General features: G+C 47.6%; 7 protein-coding genes across 7 annotated transcripts; 3 read left to right on the top strand and 4 right to left on the bottom strand.

Annotated features, from left to right (window-relative positions):
- Positions 1 to 332: 332 nt before the first annotated feature.
- PEX2_100390 (Major facilitator superfamily domain, general substrate transporter) lies at positions 333 to 2,211 on the top strand (the record flags this gene model as incomplete). Its single annotated transcript, XM_016747309.1, has 4 exons — positions 333 to 553; positions 618 to 905; positions 974 to 1,227; positions 1,352 to 2,211. 4 exons carry the CDS (start codon positions 333 to 335, stop codon positions 2,209 to 2,211), a joined length of 1,623 nt encoding a protein of 540 aa, XP_016601784.1.
- Positions 2,212 to 2,778: 567 nt separating this feature from the next.
- PEX2_100380 (arylsulfotransferase family protein) lies at positions 2,779 to 3,542 on the bottom strand (the record flags this gene model as incomplete). Its single annotated transcript, XM_016747308.1, has 3 exons — positions 2,779 to 3,105; positions 3,168 to 3,250; positions 3,302 to 3,542. 3 exons carry the CDS (start codon positions 3,540 to 3,542, stop codon positions 2,779 to 2,781), a joined length of 651 nt encoding a protein of 216 aa, XP_016601783.1.
- A 1,506-nt stretch (positions 3,543 to 5,048) lies between these two features.
- On the bottom strand, positions 5,049 to 5,801 carry PEX2_100370 (Acyl-CoA N-acyltransferase; the record flags this gene model as incomplete). Its single annotated transcript, XM_016747307.1, has 2 exons — positions 5,049 to 5,351; positions 5,409 to 5,801. 2 exons carry the CDS (start codon positions 5,799 to 5,801, stop codon positions 5,049 to 5,051), a joined length of 696 nt encoding a protein of 231 aa, XP_016601782.1.
- A 357-nt stretch (positions 5,802 to 6,158) lies between these two features.
- PEX2_100360 (FAD-dependent pyridine nucleotide-disulfide oxidoreductase) lies at positions 6,159 to 7,510 on the top strand (the record flags this gene model as incomplete). Its single annotated transcript, XM_016747306.1, has 3 exons — positions 6,159 to 6,354; positions 6,412 to 6,762; positions 6,819 to 7,510. 3 exons carry the CDS (start codon positions 6,159 to 6,161, stop codon positions 7,508 to 7,510), a joined length of 1,239 nt encoding a protein of 412 aa, XP_016601781.1.
- Positions 7,511 to 7,699: 189 nt separating this feature from the next.
- On the bottom strand, positions 7,700 to 11,620 carry PEX2_100350 (ABC transporter, integral membrane type 1; the record flags this gene model as incomplete). The annotated part of the gene is made up of 7 exons (XM_016747305.1): positions 7,700 to 8,114; positions 8,195 to 8,794; positions 8,924 to 10,142; positions 10,208 to 10,620; positions 10,940 to 11,193; positions 11,247 to 11,375; positions 11,546 to 11,620. 7 exons carry the CDS (start codon positions 11,618 to 11,620, stop codon positions 7,700 to 7,702), a joined length of 3,105 nt encoding a protein of 1,034 aa, XP_016601780.1.
- Positions 11,621 to 11,932: 312 nt separating this feature from the next.
- On the bottom strand, positions 11,933 to 12,205 carry PEX2_100340 (uncharacterized protein; the record flags this gene model as incomplete). The annotated part of the gene is made up of 1 exon (XM_016747304.1): positions 11,933 to 12,205. One exon carries the CDS (start codon positions 12,203 to 12,205, stop codon positions 11,933 to 11,935), a length of 273 nt encoding a protein of 90 aa, XP_016601779.1.
- Positions 12,206 to 14,452: 2,247 nt separating this feature from the next.
- Positions 14,453 to 18,368, top strand: PEX2_100330 (Chloroperoxidase; the record flags this gene model as incomplete). Its single annotated transcript, XM_016747303.1, has 7 exons — positions 14,453 to 15,017; positions 15,944 to 15,975; positions 16,231 to 16,374; positions 16,438 to 16,719; positions 16,821 to 17,710; positions 17,788 to 17,949; positions 18,017 to 18,368. The coding sequence occupies 7 exons, from the start codon at positions 14,453 to 14,455 to the stop codon at positions 18,366 to 18,368; spliced, it is 2,427 nt and encodes an 808-aa protein (XP_016601778.1).
- Positions 18,369 to 18,550: the final 182 nt, after the last annotated feature.

The raw sequence follows: 18,550 nt of genomic DNA, 5'->3' as shown, positions 1-18,550 counted from the left end.
CCGGAATGGGCCGATCGAAATATACCGAAGTCGCATCAGAATACTAGAGCCCAAGGACAGAATTTATTGGATTGAGAAGGCCTCTATGAATGGTTATGGACCCATTTTCTTGACGCTTAGGTGCGCCAAGGGGGCCAGCCCCAATTAATCTCCCTGGCGGCAACGAAAATTATTACTTACCGGACACTTTGCTTGAGTCAACATACTTATTGGTGCAAAATATTCCTTGTTACCGATATCGGCTAATTCACGCCTGATAGACCAAGGTATTTATATTCCACTGATCGGCGCTTTTCAGCCAAGTTAGTATTCGAATCATAGAAACTCTCGCCATGGCATTGAAGGAAACGGAGATCGCTCGCGATATGGGCTCTGATGTTCCCTATGCTTCCGAGAAAGAGCCAGAGACCGCCCACATACCAAAAGATACGGCTGATGGCCATGGCAACTCGGACCAGGAGTCTCTTGACCAAGAGGCTCAGGCTGGTGTGAAGGGAGTTCAGGCCGCAGCGGCCGTTTGGACCAAGTCTCATATGATTCTGGCATATGTGATGTGAGAATCTCTTCATGGTCTGGCATCTATATTCATTCAAACCGCTGACCCTTCTCGTGTGAAGCATTTGGTTTATCTATTTTGTGACCTCCATTCAGGAGGTCGTCATCCGTTCTCTGAACCCTTACGTGACCAGTGCCTTCATGCTCCATTCTTTGACCGCGGCCACGAGTATCATGGCCAATATCATTGGAGGCCTGAGTAAAATTCCCTTGGCAAAGATTTTGGACTCTTGGGGTCGACCTCAGGGTATGACTTTGATGCTGATCATTTGGGTTGTGGGATTCGTCATGATGGCGGCCTGCGACAACGTTCAAACATACGCAGCTGCACAGGTTTTCTCATCTGTGGGGTATGATATCCATATCGAGATATCCAATGTTCTTTCCAACAGCTTGGCTGATTTGCAACAATCTCTAGATCTCAAGGAGTCAGCTATTGTTTGACGGTTTTCATTTCAGACACCTCTGCATTGAAAAATCGAGCCCTCATGTTGTCGTTTGCAACTTCGCCGTACATAATCACCACCTGGATTGGAGGGCCAATTTCCCAGAGTGTTCTCGAAGGTCCCGGCTGGCGATGGGGATTTGGAATATTCACCATCGTCGTTCCGATTGTGGTGGCTCCTCTGTGTCTTCTGTTCTTCTGGAATCAGCAAAAAGCCAAGAAGATGGGTTTGTTCGCACCCAGCCGTGGTCCACTTACCTTGTCCACAGTAAAACAATATTGCATAGAGGTCGACTTGATTGGAATCATTCTTCTAGCGGGCGGAATGGCCTTGTTCCTTCTTCCGTTCAGTCTATGGTCAATGGCGCTCGGCAATGATCATTTGCATGATCATTTTTGGAGGGCTTTTGCTCATCGCATTCGCTCTCTACGAGCGATTTTGGGCCCCAGTGACCTTCGTCCCATTCAATCTATTGATGGACCGAACCGTCTTCTTCGGCGGGTTGATGTTCATCTTCGAGTTCTTCAACTCAATGGTCTGGGGGAGTTACTTCTCATCAATGCTCCAGGTAGTTTGGGGGCTGGATGTCACAGAAGCCAGCTATATCTCAGCCATTTATAGAGTCGGATCCTGTCTCTTTTGTCTCCTCGTCGGCTTCCTGATCCGCTGGACTGGTCGCTTCAAATGGCTGGCCGTTTACTTCTCCTTCCCGCTTATGATCCTGGGCGTTGGTCTGATGATACAATTCCGTCAACCTGATGCGGGTATTGGGTATATTTGCATGACTCAAATCTTTGTTGCCTTTGCTGGTGGAACCACTGTTATATGCGGTGAGCTTGCTATGATGGCGCCTTCGGATCACCAGCACATCGCTGTTATACTTGCTATGCTCAATTTGTTCGGTAGTATTGGCAGTGCGATTGGATCAACCGTGTCTGCCGCTATCTGGACCAGTGAGTTCCCGAAGGCGCTGGCCAAATATGTACCGGCGGAGGTGAGTGTCACTAAAGTTTATTCGGATATCACGGCCCAGCTGTCGTATGAGTGGGGAAGCCCTGCTCGGAATGCCATTGCTCACGCCTACGGAGATGCGCAGAGATATATGCTAATTACCAGTGTTTGTATGCTGGTAGTTGCTTGGGGATGTGCTGCTATGTGGAGGGATATCAAGATAAAGGATCTCAAGCAGGTCAAGGGGCGCGTGATCTAAGTTGTTATGCTGTTTATAGAAAAGTGTGGAGTCGACAAATGAAGTTTGTAGGGGTCTGATTGAAGTTAGTGAGAACTAGGAGGAATAATGTTTCTTTGATTCTTTGATTAGTTGTATGTCATATAATTAATATTCACTATATAGCGTCGAAGAATATCTCGCTTCTCTTTTGAATTTCGTCTTCAAAACAATAGCTCAACGATTAGGGGACTTTTGTAACGTTGAGGAGGGGTTTCAACCGAAGTATACCTTGAATACTAACCGAAAACATGTTCGATTTATAGAAAATCAGAAGTGGCATTCTACCAAGATAGTACAAACCAAGGCCTCTCTCAAAGCCTGTCTTCTGTATAGCTGCCACTGGACTCGGGTATAAACGAGTAGCGCCCCCAAAGACCTTCCACTCCCTATGCTCAGTGGCTCCGTTCCAACTCATATAGACATTGGTATTGTTCCCGCCCTGCTCAATGCAAGAAAACACATCGGGGGGAGTTTCGGGAACCCCGACCCAGGGGGAGCGATAGGCTCGGTAACTTGCGAAGACATCATCAAATCCAAACTGGGCAGTCATGACACAAGACCAGTGTACTCCTTGATCTTAGGATTTGACCCGTAGCCCATCAAGACGTGGTTTCCAGGCAGGAATTGTGTGTTTCCTTGAGAATTCGAAAAGATCTCATCCCGTTGATCGTGGAGATCTTGGACAAGTGAGACCTCACGAGTAGCTAGACTAACGCTCATCAATATTCCTTCAGTGTGATCAGTCCCGTTCTGGACATCAGAGTTGGCATTGTTAAAAATGCTAGGCATGAATCCATCTTCGGCCTCGTCGTGGATGCGGGCGTTGTGTTGATAGCTGATTCCATTAAGTTCAAAGTCGCCGCCAGCTTGACCCTATTGTATATGATTAGTATACGTGACATACTTGTGACACACATGAAAAAGATGAAATTTACCTGAAGTGTCCAGTCAACCGATCCATCCTTCGCGATCTTAAACAGCGAACAGTAGTAACGAGAAGAAATGATGTACGTTCCATCTTGAAACTTGTCCACTGAGTTGATGTGAGATTAGCCATAGGGAGAGCTACTGTTGTGTCCCCAGTCTTTGACAGGGTAGAAGGGCTGTACGTGATCCAAGGGGATCTGGTCAATATGGTCCAGGGCACTCCAGCGGAAAAGTATCTCGTTGGTCTTGACTTCGATCTCATAGAAGAGCGAGTCAGTAATCCAGCCATTCTTGGGGCCTCCCACAGAACTGAGATCAGTCTGGGTAACATTGTAGCCGGTGACCAGCATTTTCCCATCAAATGTCACTGTGTTCTCGTGCATGTAAATCCAAGATACAAAAGAGGAGCTGTCAATGCTACCCAGGGCTTTGTAGTTGTCGTTTGTCACAGAGACATTGTAGATACTTTGATAGGACTCGTCCAAGACCTGAAAAATACCGTATTCCTAGCCAAAGGGCTCTGGGACTCCAAGGTCGTTGAAGTACGTTAGGACAGGCTTCCCATCCAGCTTCTGCACTCGGAACCCCTTCAGATCACCGGGGGGCTCTGCCAGACAAGCTCGTTGCTGTCCAATATAATAAAAACGCCGTAATGATGCGCATCCTATGATTGATCGAAGAAGAGGTATCCCGGGGGAGATTTGGAGATTTGGAGGCTCATGAAGGCTGGACTTGAAGGTTTGTCAGGGCCAAGTGGTGTTCTCGGCCACAATAAGCCTGGAGCCCACAAAGGACGGCAAAGGGGGAAGAGAGACGCATGACAGGATTGACTTCCCTGCAAGTGCAGGCTACTAATTCTTCGGTTTCACTGGATGTCTCAAACTCAAATATATGACCTGAATTGCTTGGAAATTCCCGTGTCCAGCCGATGTCGGTCAGCAAATTCTCTCCCTGGTATGAGGGATGCAATATCTGATGCCATGGTATTAGGATCGTCTAGAGCACTGAAAAATTCAGGTTGTATCTAAGACCACGGGTATACAGACCTGTAGACGGTTTGTGGGCCATCTGATAATTCTTGATCAGATTAGATTAGCGGCTCCACATCGTATTTCAATACGGTACCAGGGTATTGTATTACCAGTATTTCGTGGTATCAGTAAAAGTCAGTGGAAAACCAGGGACTGATCGACACTTGCCGAGCTTGTTCCGAGGTTCTCATATCCACCACATCAATGGATGGACCAGCTCGGGTTAGATTACGGAGTATATACGGCCTCATACGCAGAAACCTGCTCTTAGAGCTCCCATTGAGATTATTATCTCCACAGTAATGCCCCGGCCCACATGGATACACACAAGAACTGCCGAGCACTTGATCAACAGGATGGTTATCTACCAATGGAGTCACCGGGAGTGGCGGCGGCATTAAGAAGTACCGCATCGTCCGCCTTCTCTTTTCGCGTGCCGCTGTTGTCATTCTTGGCTCGGTATGTTGTATGAACAACTTTTACGGATTTAATAAAAGCCTCACTCGGTTGCTTACTTCCTTCGTTAATACGCCAAGTCTTGGCTTTAACTCTCAGTTCGCTTGGGCCTTTGGGTAACTTCTAAACTCCGTGCCAAGACTGTTGAAAAGGAATGACTAGATTCATCTTCTGATGGCTTACCGGAATCGGTCAGTCTCTCGCTCCTGTGGTAAGCTTAGGTTTTGGTGCAAATTTTAGACACCGCAGGCTAGGGACGTATGTGTAAATGTAGTTCAACGCTCTAGGCACATGGGAGGTTCTCTTAGCGTCGAAATATATAAGACTTTGGGATGCCATACAAGCATGTGACCGGTTATGTCTTGTATTTAAGGCCTAAACCGAAGTATTTAGATGTCTGATTTATACAGAGGGACTCTTGTCCTCCGCCCATTCCTCAAATGTCATGTTTCCCACAGCTGTGTGCATTTTCACCTTGAGTGGTGCTCGAACCTCTTTGTTGACCCGGGTAATTTCGGGCTTGAATAGAATGCCCTCTGAGAGAGTCTGGAAGCCAAGTTTTTGACACAACGGGATTCCCTCCACTGTTGACTCAAGGTAGATTGGCAAATTCAGCTGCTCTGCCACATTCATTCCCCATTCCATAAGCTGTGCTCTAATTCCTTTACCCCTGATAGTCAGGATGCACTGCAACTGTGTGGCAGTCTATCTCTGTGTCAACTTACGGTCATTATCAATATAAGAATCGGTATACTCACACACATGTCTCTTGGGCCCAATCCACTTCTCCATCTTTTCCCAAAGCTGCTCCAAAAAGTTTTCGGCACGTTCTCGCTGGTCGCCCCCTAACCACCCAATCCACGGCTTCTGACGCTCTTCGGTGGTCCTTTCCCGCCAATAGACTTGCCAAGTTGCCATGCCGGCGATTATACCGGTGTCAGTGTCAATGCATTGGAAGGTGTGCTCCATGCTCAATCCTTTCCAATATTCAAGAGTCCCTTCGGTGTGAACTTTACGGAAAGCCTCATCGTTGAGATCGGTATCCGGGTAAATGAGGTCCAGGATCAATTGGCCTTTGAAGGCCGCAAACCAAACATCATAGATGGCCCGGATATCGGGGAGAGTGGCGGGGACAACAACAAAGCTCATATTCATTGCAAAGAGGGAAAGTATAATCACTATTGAGTAATAGTTTAGAAAGAGTTGAAGAAAGTAGCAGTATATAGTATTAAGTGCATCTGTATCCAACAAATTGAATACTTGGCGCCAAGACTCCCGAAGTCGGATCTGATAAGACAAGGTTGGATTGAAAGTTAAAGTTACATACATACGTAATCGGCTGTATTTCCTCCGGGGCCGGGTAATGAGACATTTGACCTACATGTAGTTAGTGATGCTGATCTGGTCAGTTCCCTCGGATTGATTTACCGGCTCCTGAGTTGGCGCTTTTTCTTTTCCCCATCCCAACAACTCCCCTATTATTACCAAAATCTCACCTTGCTGATCGTCGCCATGCCTGGTCTCGAAGAACAGCCGCCCTTCAGGGTTCTCATTGTTGGGGGGTCTTATTCCGGGTTGGCCGCAACTCTGAACCTTGTCGACCTGTGTCATGGTCGGAAGTGTCGATTCAATCAGGATGAGAACGACCAGGGCCCAGGGACCACGATTCCTGTGCAAGTAACCATCGTGGATGAACGCGACGGTTATTGTATGTGGAATCCTCATGTAACATCTGAAAAAATGGCACTGACAGTAATTATTTTAGACCACCTGATCGGACTGCCTTTAGCCATAGCTTCTAATGCCGATGCTAGCATGTTCTGGAAAAAGTTCGCGGATATTCCCGCTCTCCAATCGCCGGATATCAATCACATCCAAGGACGAGTAGACTCGATAGACTGCAAGTCCCGTATCGCACGGATCCGTCAAAATACTGCGAATGATGGGCACAAGATTGTCGAAGAGAAATACGACTACATGATCGCGTGCTCCGGCTTGCGAAGGGAGTGGCCCAGTGCACCCAAGTCTTTGACTCGGGAGGCATATCTTGCCGAGACTGCAGATTCTGTGCAGACTATCGAGAAAGCTGTGGGAGGCGTGGCTGTTATTGGGGGCGGTATGTAGCACCACCTTCTTCTAGTTGAGTTATACCAATTGATTCGCTCATCGCAGGTGCTGTCGGTATCGAGATCGCCGCCGAAATTAAGATGCTACAACCTCAGGCAAAGGTGACCCTCATTCACTCTCGGCAACAGCTTCTCTCCTCAGAGAATCTCCCCGATGAGTTCAAAGCAAAGGCCCTTGAAATGCTGAAAGAGTCCAAGGTGGAAGTGATGTTGGGGGCACGCGTCCAGGATAAAGTTCTTGGCAGCGACTCCGCTCCGGCAAAATACACGCTCAAACTCTCGGATGGTCGGGAGCTCATAGCCGATCATGTAATCAATGCCGTTTCACAGTTTGCATCCACATCCTCATATCTTCCCAAGGATGCCTGCGATCCCGAGGGATATGTCCGTATCACGCCCGGTCTTGAATTTTCCGCAGATGTGCCAAACAAGAAATACCACTACGCTGCCGGCGATATTGTCTCCTGGTCTGGTATTAAGCGTGGTGGAGCGGCGATGCACCAGGGGCACTACGCAGCCGTCAATATCCACCAGCAGATGTTAGCGGAGCGGTACAACACAGAGCCCAAGTTGGTCGAGTTGGTTGAGGTAGCTCCCATGATGGCTCTGGCTCTTGGGGAAACCGCCGTTGGGTACTTCCCGACCATGGGGCTGACCACGGGTGACGAGATCCGCAATATGTTCTTCAATGATGATCTAGGATATGGAAGTAAGTTGGCGAGTTTCCAACCGGATTGATTTAGCTAATAAAAGCAGTTTGTTGGAGATGGATGCGCTTAGGAGAAGCAACCGACTGAATTTTCGGATTGACAGAAAGCCATGAAACGGATTGTCCATCATAAAAGAATGAGATTAAACAATATAGACCTATATCAATGAAAATAGCAAGAAAGAACAGCTATCTCAATTTTTTTTATTCAAGAACAATTATCCATCCACTGTCTGGTTCAGGGCGTCGACTCTGTAAGTCTCACTGCGCTCAATTAGCTGGGCGTGAGTGCCTTGCTCAACACAACGCCCATGCTCAATCAAGAAAATAACATCTGCCTTACGGATCGTGTACAAACGATGCGCAATTGCTATCACCGTCATGTTTTTAGACGCCTTTTCCAATCCATCCTGGAGCAATCGCTCAGACTCTGCATCCAAAGCACTGGTTGACTCATCTAGGAGCAACAGCTTCGGCTTTCGGATCAGCGCCCGCGCAATAGCTAGTCGCTGCTTCTGGCCTCCGGACAGACGATCACCATTTGGGCCGCAGTGTGTATCGTATCCGTCTGGAAGCTGCACGATGACGTCGTGGATATTGGCTAATTGACATGCTTCTTCCAACTTTGCGTAACTTCGTTGCCAGGTCGTGCACCAAGAGCAAGATTAAAGCGAATAGTTCATTCGAACAAGATACTCTGCTGCGGTACATACGCAATGGAGTCACGAAATGAGATGTCACTATAGGCAACGTCTCGGCCGTCAACATGGATGGTGCCGGATTCAGGGGAGTAGAGGCGCTCGATAAGTGAAATGATAGTGGATTTTCCAGCACCACTTGGTCCAACCAAGGCAGCAAACTGACCCGGTTTTACGGTCAAATCTAAACCATGAAGCACGCGAGTATCTGGTCGTGCCGGATACGCAAAATGGACATGTTTGAGGGAGACGCTGATGCCATTGCGAGTGTCATCAACCTTCTCGCGGGTGGTTGCCGTGTATTCAACGTCGCTCGTAGACTGTGAAAATTTGCTAGGTAGAGTTTGAATAGGGGCTGACAGTTTCTTCGTGGATCCCAGGTCTAACAGATTTAACAAGCGGCGGTTAGCGTGGAAGGCGCGCGAGACATCAGGGGCCAAAGCAAACATCTGCCCCCACAGCTGTGAGCTAACGAGCAGCGCCAGCAGGACAATGAAGAACTGAGTCTGAGTGTAATATCCTGCAATGATGTTTTTCGCTCCCCACCAATATGCCAGGCCATATAAGAAGTTACTGAGGCCGTACCCGATGGCAAGCCGAACATTAGCCCAGGCACTTTAGCAGGTTATCTCCTTCATGGGTTCTACTAATGAGCGACGGTATGTTCCCATAATCTCGTCTTCCACGGAGAGAGACATGACGGTCTTGATCGAGTTGACAGCCTCCACTGTAATTCCCACCGACCGAGCAAAAGCCTCCAGATGGCGCTCTTCAAACTGTGCCAATGAAGTAACTCGCATCCATCCAGCAGCCAGCAGCAAAGGCACCACGGCAAGGCAGACAATGGCGATGCGCCACGCGATAATGTGCGACATGATGATAGCAGCGAATAGGTTAATGAGAATAGACAAAATTGTGCACACAACAGAGCCCGTCAGGCCTGCAAGTGCATTGCTGTCCTTAGTAATCAAGGAAAGCAGCAATAATGGGTTGCGGTCATTAGATTCATGCCATTGGAGATCCTGCTCGAGGATGGATCGCAGTGAAAGAACTCGCACTTTATAGATCACATTTTCTGCCATCCAACCAAAGAGAGACCAGCTGACCAGATTCGCAAAGAATTCAATGATGGCGAGGACAAAGAACATGAGTCCATAGAGCTCTCCAGCATCGCGGATATTCTGAGGTTCCTCGCAGCCACTCAGCTTACCCACGACATTACCAAAGATCACTGCCGAAGCACAGTATGTGCCTCCAATGACAACGGCACCGGTTACAGCGAGAACCAGAACAAATGCATACGGTCGGAACATAGAGCCAAGGGAACTGGCTGTTGAGGAAAACGACCTCTGTGTATCGACAACACCGCCTATTTCTTCGGATTTGGAGTCTTGGGTAGCAGAAGTATCGGCCGTCTCATCTTGATCGCGGATACCATCGGCCACAGAAAGACATGTTTCGACCTTTTCTGTTATTTGATTGATAGGCGACACCGACCGGGTGGATTTTTCCTCTTGAGTACTCTCAACGTTGAGGTTCTGAAGACGAACCAGCTCTGCGTAGGCACCATTGGCTACCATCAACTCTGTATGAGGGCCTTGCTCAACAAGCTTTCCTTGTCTCATGACGATAATATTATCCGAATTTTTGATGGTAGACAGACGATGCGCAATGGTAATAACAGTTCGTCCCACGGCCATGGTCTCCAAGGCTTTTTGGATGCGCATTTCTGTCGCTGAGTCCAGAGATGCTGTGGCTTCGTTGAGGATAAGAATCCTGGGGTCTTTCACCAAGGCCCGGGCCAGAGAGATACGCTGCTTCTGTCCACCACTGATCAGGTTCCCGCTAGAACCAACCAAAGTACCGTATCCTTCTTGAAGTTTCTCAATGAACCCGTTGGCATCAGCCAGCTTTGCGGCACCTTCCACCAAGCTCATCACCTCTTGCGCCTTTTCACCGTGGTCTAGAGAGCGGCCGCAAGCGCTTGGCCCTCCCTCACAGCGGCAGCAATTTCAACCAACGCAGTACCTGTCAAAATTGGTTGAAGATGAGTGTGTACAGGTGAGTTGATCAGACCTAAGGCAATGTTCTCGAAGATTGATCGATCGAGAAGACAAGGCTCTTGTCGGACAAGACTGATATGGCTCCTCAATGCGCGCACATTTAGGTCTTTAACATCATGTCCGTCCAACATGACAGTTCCTTCGGTCGCATCGTAGAATAGTGTTGCTAAGCCGGCGACAGTAGATTTTCCACTCCCAGACAAGCCAACAATTGCAGTTTGTTGACCGGCGGGACAGGAAAGCGACAGATTTTGAAGAACTGGCTTATCTGGGCGAGAAGGGAAACGGAATGAAACATTGCGCAACTCCACGTGGCCCTTGACCTCGGACAAGACTTCTCCAACGTCCTTCGCCGTACATCGATTGTGGATGAGTGCTCTATATCAGCGTTCAATTTTGTAAAGGCAACCGAAGCAGCGTCGAAGCTTTGGATGAAAGGTGCCACTGTGCTGAGGATCAAGGATGCTAAGAGAAAGACATAGTCAGCGAGAGGTCAAATAAATGCATGAATATAGATGCTGACCATCGACTAGAATAAAAATCACAGTGTATGTTGCCCCAACCGTCATGCCGCCAGAATCTGACTCTACTGAGTCTGCAATCTGCCTAGACCCCTGCCAGAAGGCCAATGCATTAGCCGAGAAGACAATAAAGTAAAGCGAAAAACTTCTCCCTACTCCCAAGGATGAGCGCGGACCGCTTATGTGGCCGATCAACCAGCTTAGCCAGGTTCATGCCTGTAGCGTGATCGTAGGTCAAGGAGGCGAGATTTGCGTATTTGGGCTCTCCGGTCACAAACTCCGTCCACGGATCGTCCAGGAAGATGTAATGCATCAAGACGGACCACCATGCAATCGTGCGGTGCGGGCCCCGGAAACGCTCATCGCCGACTAGCGAATGGCGACCCCTGTCCCAGCCACCAGCATCGTAATACGCACCAAGATGGTCCTCCTATAATTCAAGTTAGCCGTGATCAAGTTGGTGGAAATATATAGAAACCATACCTTCGTCCAGTATATCTCATGATAGGAAAAGAAAGTGTTGTTGAATTTAGCCAGCACAGCAATCTGGTGCGGATCCTCCTGGATTTTGCGCAAACGATGTTGGTCCAAAGTTCCAGTCTTGTTCCACCCCTGAGCCACTCGGGAGTTATTCTGCCACTTTTTGAACAGCCCCAGGTGTTCGTCGTTTGTGTAGTCTAGTGCATAGACTGAGAAAAACCCATTCAAGTGTGGAATGTAGCGGCTGTAGATGCGAGAGCCAAGGGCTGGTTTGGTGGCCGTACGGGATGAAGGGCGTGTACCCGATGCTCAGGGAAGCCAGTGGTGACTGTGTGTTGGCGTGGTCGGGAAGGGTAGTTGCTCAACGCCTTGCGCATATAGCTGTAAATCCCCGGATCAGACAACCACACTGGGTGGGTACCAAAGGGTGAGCCAGCTCCTTGCCAGAAGCTACTGCGGGAAAAGACCAGCTGTCCGAGGTGGCTAGTGGTGTTTGGGATGGGTTCTCCTGGTACAGCAGATAGTTCAGGATACGCAATAGCCAAGCCCACACCCTGTAACTCGCATACAATTATGTCACTCCCATGACCAGACAACACACCACGGAATATCTCGAACTCGCTGCGCAGGGTCTCAATGGCATGGACCACATTCCAGATTTGGCCCACCGTCGGCGTGTCCGAGCCTTCCTATATAATATTGGTAACTGGACTTCTCTGTGCGCGTGCCCAGGGTGAGTTGTTTCCCTCGTCTGGTGTGGAAGAAGAATTGGGCTGGGCCAAATCTATGAACCTCAATAACGCATGGTCCAACAGCTTCGGCGGTGGTATGCCTTCATCCCCGCGAGGAGATCTCAGCAGCTGAAACTTGAGTAGTTTCTGCTCGGTGGATACGACGTGAAATTCATAAGTTGTCTTGTACGGCTCCGGTAGCCGCACCAAGGGTAGAGAACTCAAAGACATGACGATGATGATGCTACCACCTCAGAAGAGGAGCACGAGGGAATAAGTAATCAGATATACAATGTCGGCATTGACCAAATCCTCGATATATACTTCAGCTCGGAGGATTACTCAAGTATACGATGTAGGGAATTGATCATCCTCATCTATGTCCACCAGGCAGCGGTCCACCAGGCACCAGACTCAGGTAACTGAGTCCTTGGCTGCTACCAAAGGCCTGTATCTCAGTGTCGCTGCTTCGCGCAGACTAGTACCAAGAGGGGGAAGCTAACCCAGCTCCCCATACATGCTCGAGACGAGAGTTTCCAAGGTTGTCTCAAAAAATCCCCAACGTAATCAATCGACGGATATCCGATATCGCAGCCAATCTGATTAGTCGAGGCAGAAACTTGCGATTATACGAAAAGAGTAACTTTGAAGGAGATCTTGACAATGGCGACAGTATTCTACCAAACAACATTCAAAAGTTTCGAATACGACTGTCAGAGCTCTGTTCACCGTTTGCAAAAGGTTTTTAGTGCCAAGGTGAGTTCAGGGTGGTAGTAGAGCTCCGCATAAAGCCCATAGCCCAGCTCAACCCAACCCATTTAGAAAGCCCACTAGGCTTTTAATAGGGGCCCAATCGGCCCCAAACAGTACAAATATGCCGAGAATTCAGAAGTTGAACCCCCCTTTAGGGATTTCAAAATTACCCTTCATTTTACCCCCGTTTCTAAGCCTTAGTCTAAAGGCAATATTTTATCAATGTAAATCTTTTAGAATCAATTACTAGTTATCTCTCTATATCACGTTTAAAAACGCGAGAAAGCGCGTTATTTAGATAATTTATAAATTACAGAAGTTCACTTAGAAAGTAGTAGTACTCCTGCACAAATCTAAAATATATATCTTTTCAAAATATACATCTTTCTACAGTATCTCGACCTCTACTAGTCGGATTTTATTTAAATTTAAAATATATACTTATATAGCTGTAACTATTATAAATTCAAAATTTTAAACTCTATATAATAAGTAAAAGGTTAGAATACGGCGATTACAATATGCTGGGTAAACCCCCCTTGATGGGCTTTAATGGGGGCCTTATGGGCCCCCATTGATAGGCTGTGGGTTGGGTTGGGCTTTGGGCCCGGGGTTCGGGCCCATTTATGGGCTTTGCGGAACACTAGGTGGCAGTGCTTAGCGTAGATCTCGGCGGCCCTCGGCAGCTCTTGGGAGAGTCTGTGTGTATGGTATGGTATGGTTTGGTATTGTATTTTCTAAGGTATTGAATACTCAGGTTCCTAGTCATGTATTGTAACATAACTTTCGATATAAATTATGATACAATTGTGGTCGGAGACCTTTCTCGACTGCCACTCGAGTTGTGAACATCACTGCCGCTGGGCAAATTCATACTGTAACCCATAATAATTTTTGTGTGACCTATAACCATGATCCATGGATAATATAACTACAATTAACGTTCCGCGACCGTGGCAAGGTCTAGATAAGACACGCTATCCAATAGTATACTATATATACATTGTTACCATACCTGATGATAGACGATTGCAGGCAAACCAAAATTTTGAGGTTTGCCGAGAATGTTGCGGGGTAAGGCAAGGGTTCAAAGTTAGATTAAACTCCTGTGCGGTAGATGACCAGGAAATGATTTAATCACTTCTAATGACGACGCCTAACCAGCGGTAGCGTATGAGTCACAGGACTATTTTACTACTGCACATGTAGTCTAGAGCAATTGTGTAGGGTCAGGGTAATGAAGCACGTACAAATGATATGATCTGAGCCTTCTTTTGTGTCCAAAATGAAGAGGCCTAGCTTGTAACGAAAACGGTAGAGTTATAGTTACCATGGAAGGTCATCTTTTGAGGTTTGTTCCGACCAATGAATTAGTCGAAATAAGGTAAGGAGGGTATGGGGTTTGCAGCTATGATCGAAATATTAACTTTGCGGAGCAATTGTGGTTGCAAATGATCGATCTAGACCTTCATTTTTCCGTGTTTAACAGCGCTCTTCTAGCTAGGTTTTAATTTTGATTTTAAGAGATGATCTCACTATTGTTTCGGCTTTATGAGGCAAGACCTTCATTGTAGGATACAAGCATCTGCTGATCAATTCACGGCTACGTAATGTTTGCAGTGGGCCGCGATACGCCGAGACCTATAAATTATCCCAATATTCCTGGATATTCGTTTTATAATATACAGGATAAATACCTTCCGCACACATATCTCATACGATAAAATGCCTAGTCCATCACAAGAACTGGAAAATGCCGAATATCGCCCTGCAGCCTCAGGAGATCTACGATCTCCCTGCCCCACCCTCAATTCCCTTGCGAACCACGGATTAATTCACCGCGACGGTCGTAATATCACGGCCGACCAGCTTAAAGATGCTCTCCAACTCATCGGCGTTGGTGTCGATATCCGACATACCCTAGTGAAGAGAGCATTTACTGTTCATAATGAGACTTCTCATACCGGCCTTCGGAACCCGGGACAGGTGAATGAGTCGGGAATACCTGTGATAGATCTGGATCAGACAGGTCGCCCTCATGCTGTGGAACATGACGTGTCTCTCTCCCGAGAAGACCGCGCTCTAGGCGACTGCGTTAAACCAGACCCGGACTTGGTTGACAGATTGGTTCAGTATCCAGGCAACAAAGAATCGTTCGCTATCTCCGACCTCGGTCGATTTCGTAAGCGGCGATATGCAGAGCAAAAGGCAAAGAATTCTGAACTGAATTTCGACTCCTCAAAACACAAGGTGGCTTGTGGTGAAGCTGCTATTTTCCAGTCTATTTTTGGTAAGGGTGTTTTCTATAATCTACCAACAAAATACGTAAAAGCAATGTTTCAGGAGGAGCGTTTGCCATATAAGGAGGGTTGGAGACCGCGATGGATTCCGGTGATGTCTCCAGAACTGTTAATATTACGGCTGGTGATATCACATTATGCTTCGCCAACTTGATTTAAGAGTGTTATAAATCCTTTCATGCTATTTAATTATATATCTGGTAGCAGGTTTTATATTCAAAATCCTATATCCCGTTATCATGCCATTACATTGTAATTCCTTGCAGTGATCATGTGTGGGCTGATATTTAACCATTATTATGCTCGGTAGAAGGCACCACCACCGGTGTAGCCGGTTACGCGGCCTAGAAACACCTTGGGAATGCTGACTCAAGTAGGGATTGTAGTGGACGGCTTATTGACCCTAGATAGGACGGGTTCTATATTATTCAAGTTAACCCTAGAGTAGCTGTAGTCACTAGTGGAAGGCCAGTCAAATGCTGGCTATAAAGCGGGAAAAACCAGGTTTCCCACTGCACACTTGTTGAGTAGTGTTTAGCAGCTGCATGCCCTGAACCTCATTCATGTTTTCAGATGCTATGGGTCATCCATTCATATAATTATTTGGTCACTTATCAGTAATATTTTGGCATATCGCCATGCAAGTATGTTCCGTAAAAGGAGTAAGAACTAATAAGTAGATAAATCTTTGACAGCATGTCAAGCAAACCCATTGAAAATCAATACTGTCGTTTACAAGTTGATTAAAGGAGATCAGTTTATCAAGGTCAATATCTGACTAAGGAAGCCCACCTTTCAAACCAACCCTAGACCATAAATTTATGCTTCCGGCGACCCATGTGTTTATAGTATTGCCTCTTTGCACGCCTCTCCCCAAGTGAAGTGTTTTATGCCCTCAGGTTAATTTAAGATTTAGCGTCCGAAGCGGATGACCGCTGCTATTTTCGGGTGCGCCACATGACGCGTGTCGATCACCCGAGCCCGCAATCTTGTGCTAGAATCGTCCGTGGCTCACCCATCCGTGGTTCCCCGTCACTGTCAAAGTCACACTCCGCTTGCACGTAGTCAATCGGATTCACTCCCAAGTTGTTGTCGCACAGACCATATGTCGTAGTTGTTCCTTCCGCCTAGTAGTCGTTCGAGTTCCAGCTATATTGCCCGCGGATCTCGGCGAATTAGTTCTAGATTGAAAGGGGTCTACAGCACATCCGACGTTTGAACGCCGATGCTCGAGAGGCTTGTGAACTGCGCACAGGCATTTTAATCCATCCAACGGCCGAAGGGAGTATATCCTCTTTGAAAGAGGAGCCAGCCAGCGCATTTGTTCTAACCAGCGAAGCAGAGGCCGTCCGTGAAGCGTTGAAATTCAATTCATATGCTCTTGTGCTTGTCTTCACTGTTGATGTATAGAGGTTCCTTGTCATGGCCAGCTTCGATTCGAAGGTCATCGATGTCCCACAGATGGAGCAAGTGCTCAAACAATTTGATCGGCTGGTACAGCAAATCCTCGAGGATCCAACTCAACGAATCCAGCACATATACGATTCCACCATTGAGATGGATCTCACAGAACAATTCCATCTGGCCAGGATTGGTCCGGTGAGCCTCCCTGCAGAGGAGGTTTACTCGTCTGTCAAATCTACTTGGATTGTTAACCCAAACGACCAAGAGTGTCTTGTGCCACCTGGAGGGGTGGGTGAGCTGCTCATTGAAAGCGAAGGTGATCCAACTTCCGGCAATCTTGTTGCCAAACCTGGTTCTGGCACCCAACGAAGTTGTACACGACGAACCAGCTAGCAAAATATACCAATGACGGCTCCGTTATTATTATCCGCGCAAAGGACGCGCAGATCGGTCAACTCAAACTGCGAAACAAAACCCTCAATGGTTGTGCAGCCATCACAACAGTCACACAGCAAAAACTCCAACGGGTCTGGAGTCAGGTCTTGGATATTCCTTGCGAAGATATCCTTTTGGACGATAGCTTCTTTGATTTGGGAGGCGACTCCATTCGTGCTATAAAGTTGGTCTCGGAGGCTCGTATGGGTGGCCTTCAGCTAACTGTGACCACAATCTTCGACCACCGGTCTCTGTTTGACATGGCCGAACACGCAGTGGAAGCTCGGCCATCAGTCGTTATATCTCAAGAGTACACACCATTCAGCTTACTCGATGTGACCGATGTAGATGCGTTCATCAGCAAGATGACCCCATTGCTTGCTTGGCCAGGATGGAAGATCGTGGATGCCTATCCAAGTCGCCCACTCCAGGGGATTGCAGTCCTGGGAACTGTCCAGCTACCTCGGTATTCTATGCGATACGAACTTTTCTACATGGATACCGTGTTGGATCGCAATCAACTTTTCCAAAGTTGCCAGGAAATTGTCTCTCGGAATGAGATTCTTCGAACTGTGTTCGTGGAGCATGAGGGCATCTCATTGGGAGTGGTTGTCGATGACCTTCCCTGCCGAATAATTGAATATGAGATTGAAAGGGATGTGGAAGCGTTCAGCCAGAAACTCTATGATGTGAATGTTCAGTCACGCATTCCTCTCGGATCACCATTTTTGAAATTCTTCTTCGTTCGGCATGTTGACGGGCCCAGCAGCCTGATCATGCGCATCTCCCATGCCCAATACTATGAGATCAGTCTTCCAATTTTGCTACAGCAGCTGTCGGCATTGTATGAGGGACGAACAGTGCCGAAGAGTTTGCCCTTCTCGTCGTATGTCAGCAACGTGACTCACACTAATTTACCAGCCAGCATTCCGTACTAATTACAGTCGCGACTCTCCCTACAGCGGCTTGCGCGCTGTGCCTTGCGCGACGCCTCTCCCTCGATGATGTCATTTTTGGCGAGGTGGTGAGTGGCCGCAATATTGGCCTCCCCAACGCTGATGCGATTGTTGGGCCATTGTGGCAGTATATACCAGTGCGGGTGAAGTTTGCAGATGAATGGAGTGCCATGGATCTTTTACGGTTTGTCCAGCGACAACATGTTGAAAGCGCGCAGTTCGAAGGGATCGGTCTTAAGGAAATTATCTATCAAGGACTGCACCGACTGGCCAGAGACTGTTGACTGGTTTGACTCGGTCGTGCACCAGGACGTTGAGCACGTTGAGGGTCTGTCTTTCATGGCGGCCAGTAGTCTTATGCAGACCATCTACCTACATTTTGAACCATTACGGGAGATCAAAGTGCAGGCATTCCCAATGGGGGACATTCTATGCATCGAGGTTGTCACTGTCGAGTCGTGGTCGGACTTTGCTGTGTCTTTGCTAGATGAAAAGGTCGACACTATTGGGCAGTTGGTGAATCACGTCCATTCCAGGATTTTGTAGGCGGGTTGGCTTTTTTCCGCTTGCTATATTCTTTTATCTGTGCTTGTTAGTTGCAACATTTTGGGCTTAATACAGTCTGGGATGCAGTACTTCAACAAAGAGTCTCAACGCAGCATAACAAAACACAAATGTAGTGCTTAGATGTCCAATCCAATGACTGCAGTCATGTCATTGGGTGTCAA

The sequence above is a fragment of the Penicillium expansum genome (assembly GCF_000769745.1).
Source record: "Penicillium expansum strain MD-8 chromosome Unknown contig355, whole genome shotgun sequence".
Taxonomy (NCBI): domain Eukaryota; kingdom Fungi; phylum Ascomycota; class Eurotiomycetes; order Eurotiales; family Aspergillaceae; genus Penicillium; species Penicillium expansum.
This window is presented reverse-complemented; position numbering and strand designations above follow the sequence as displayed.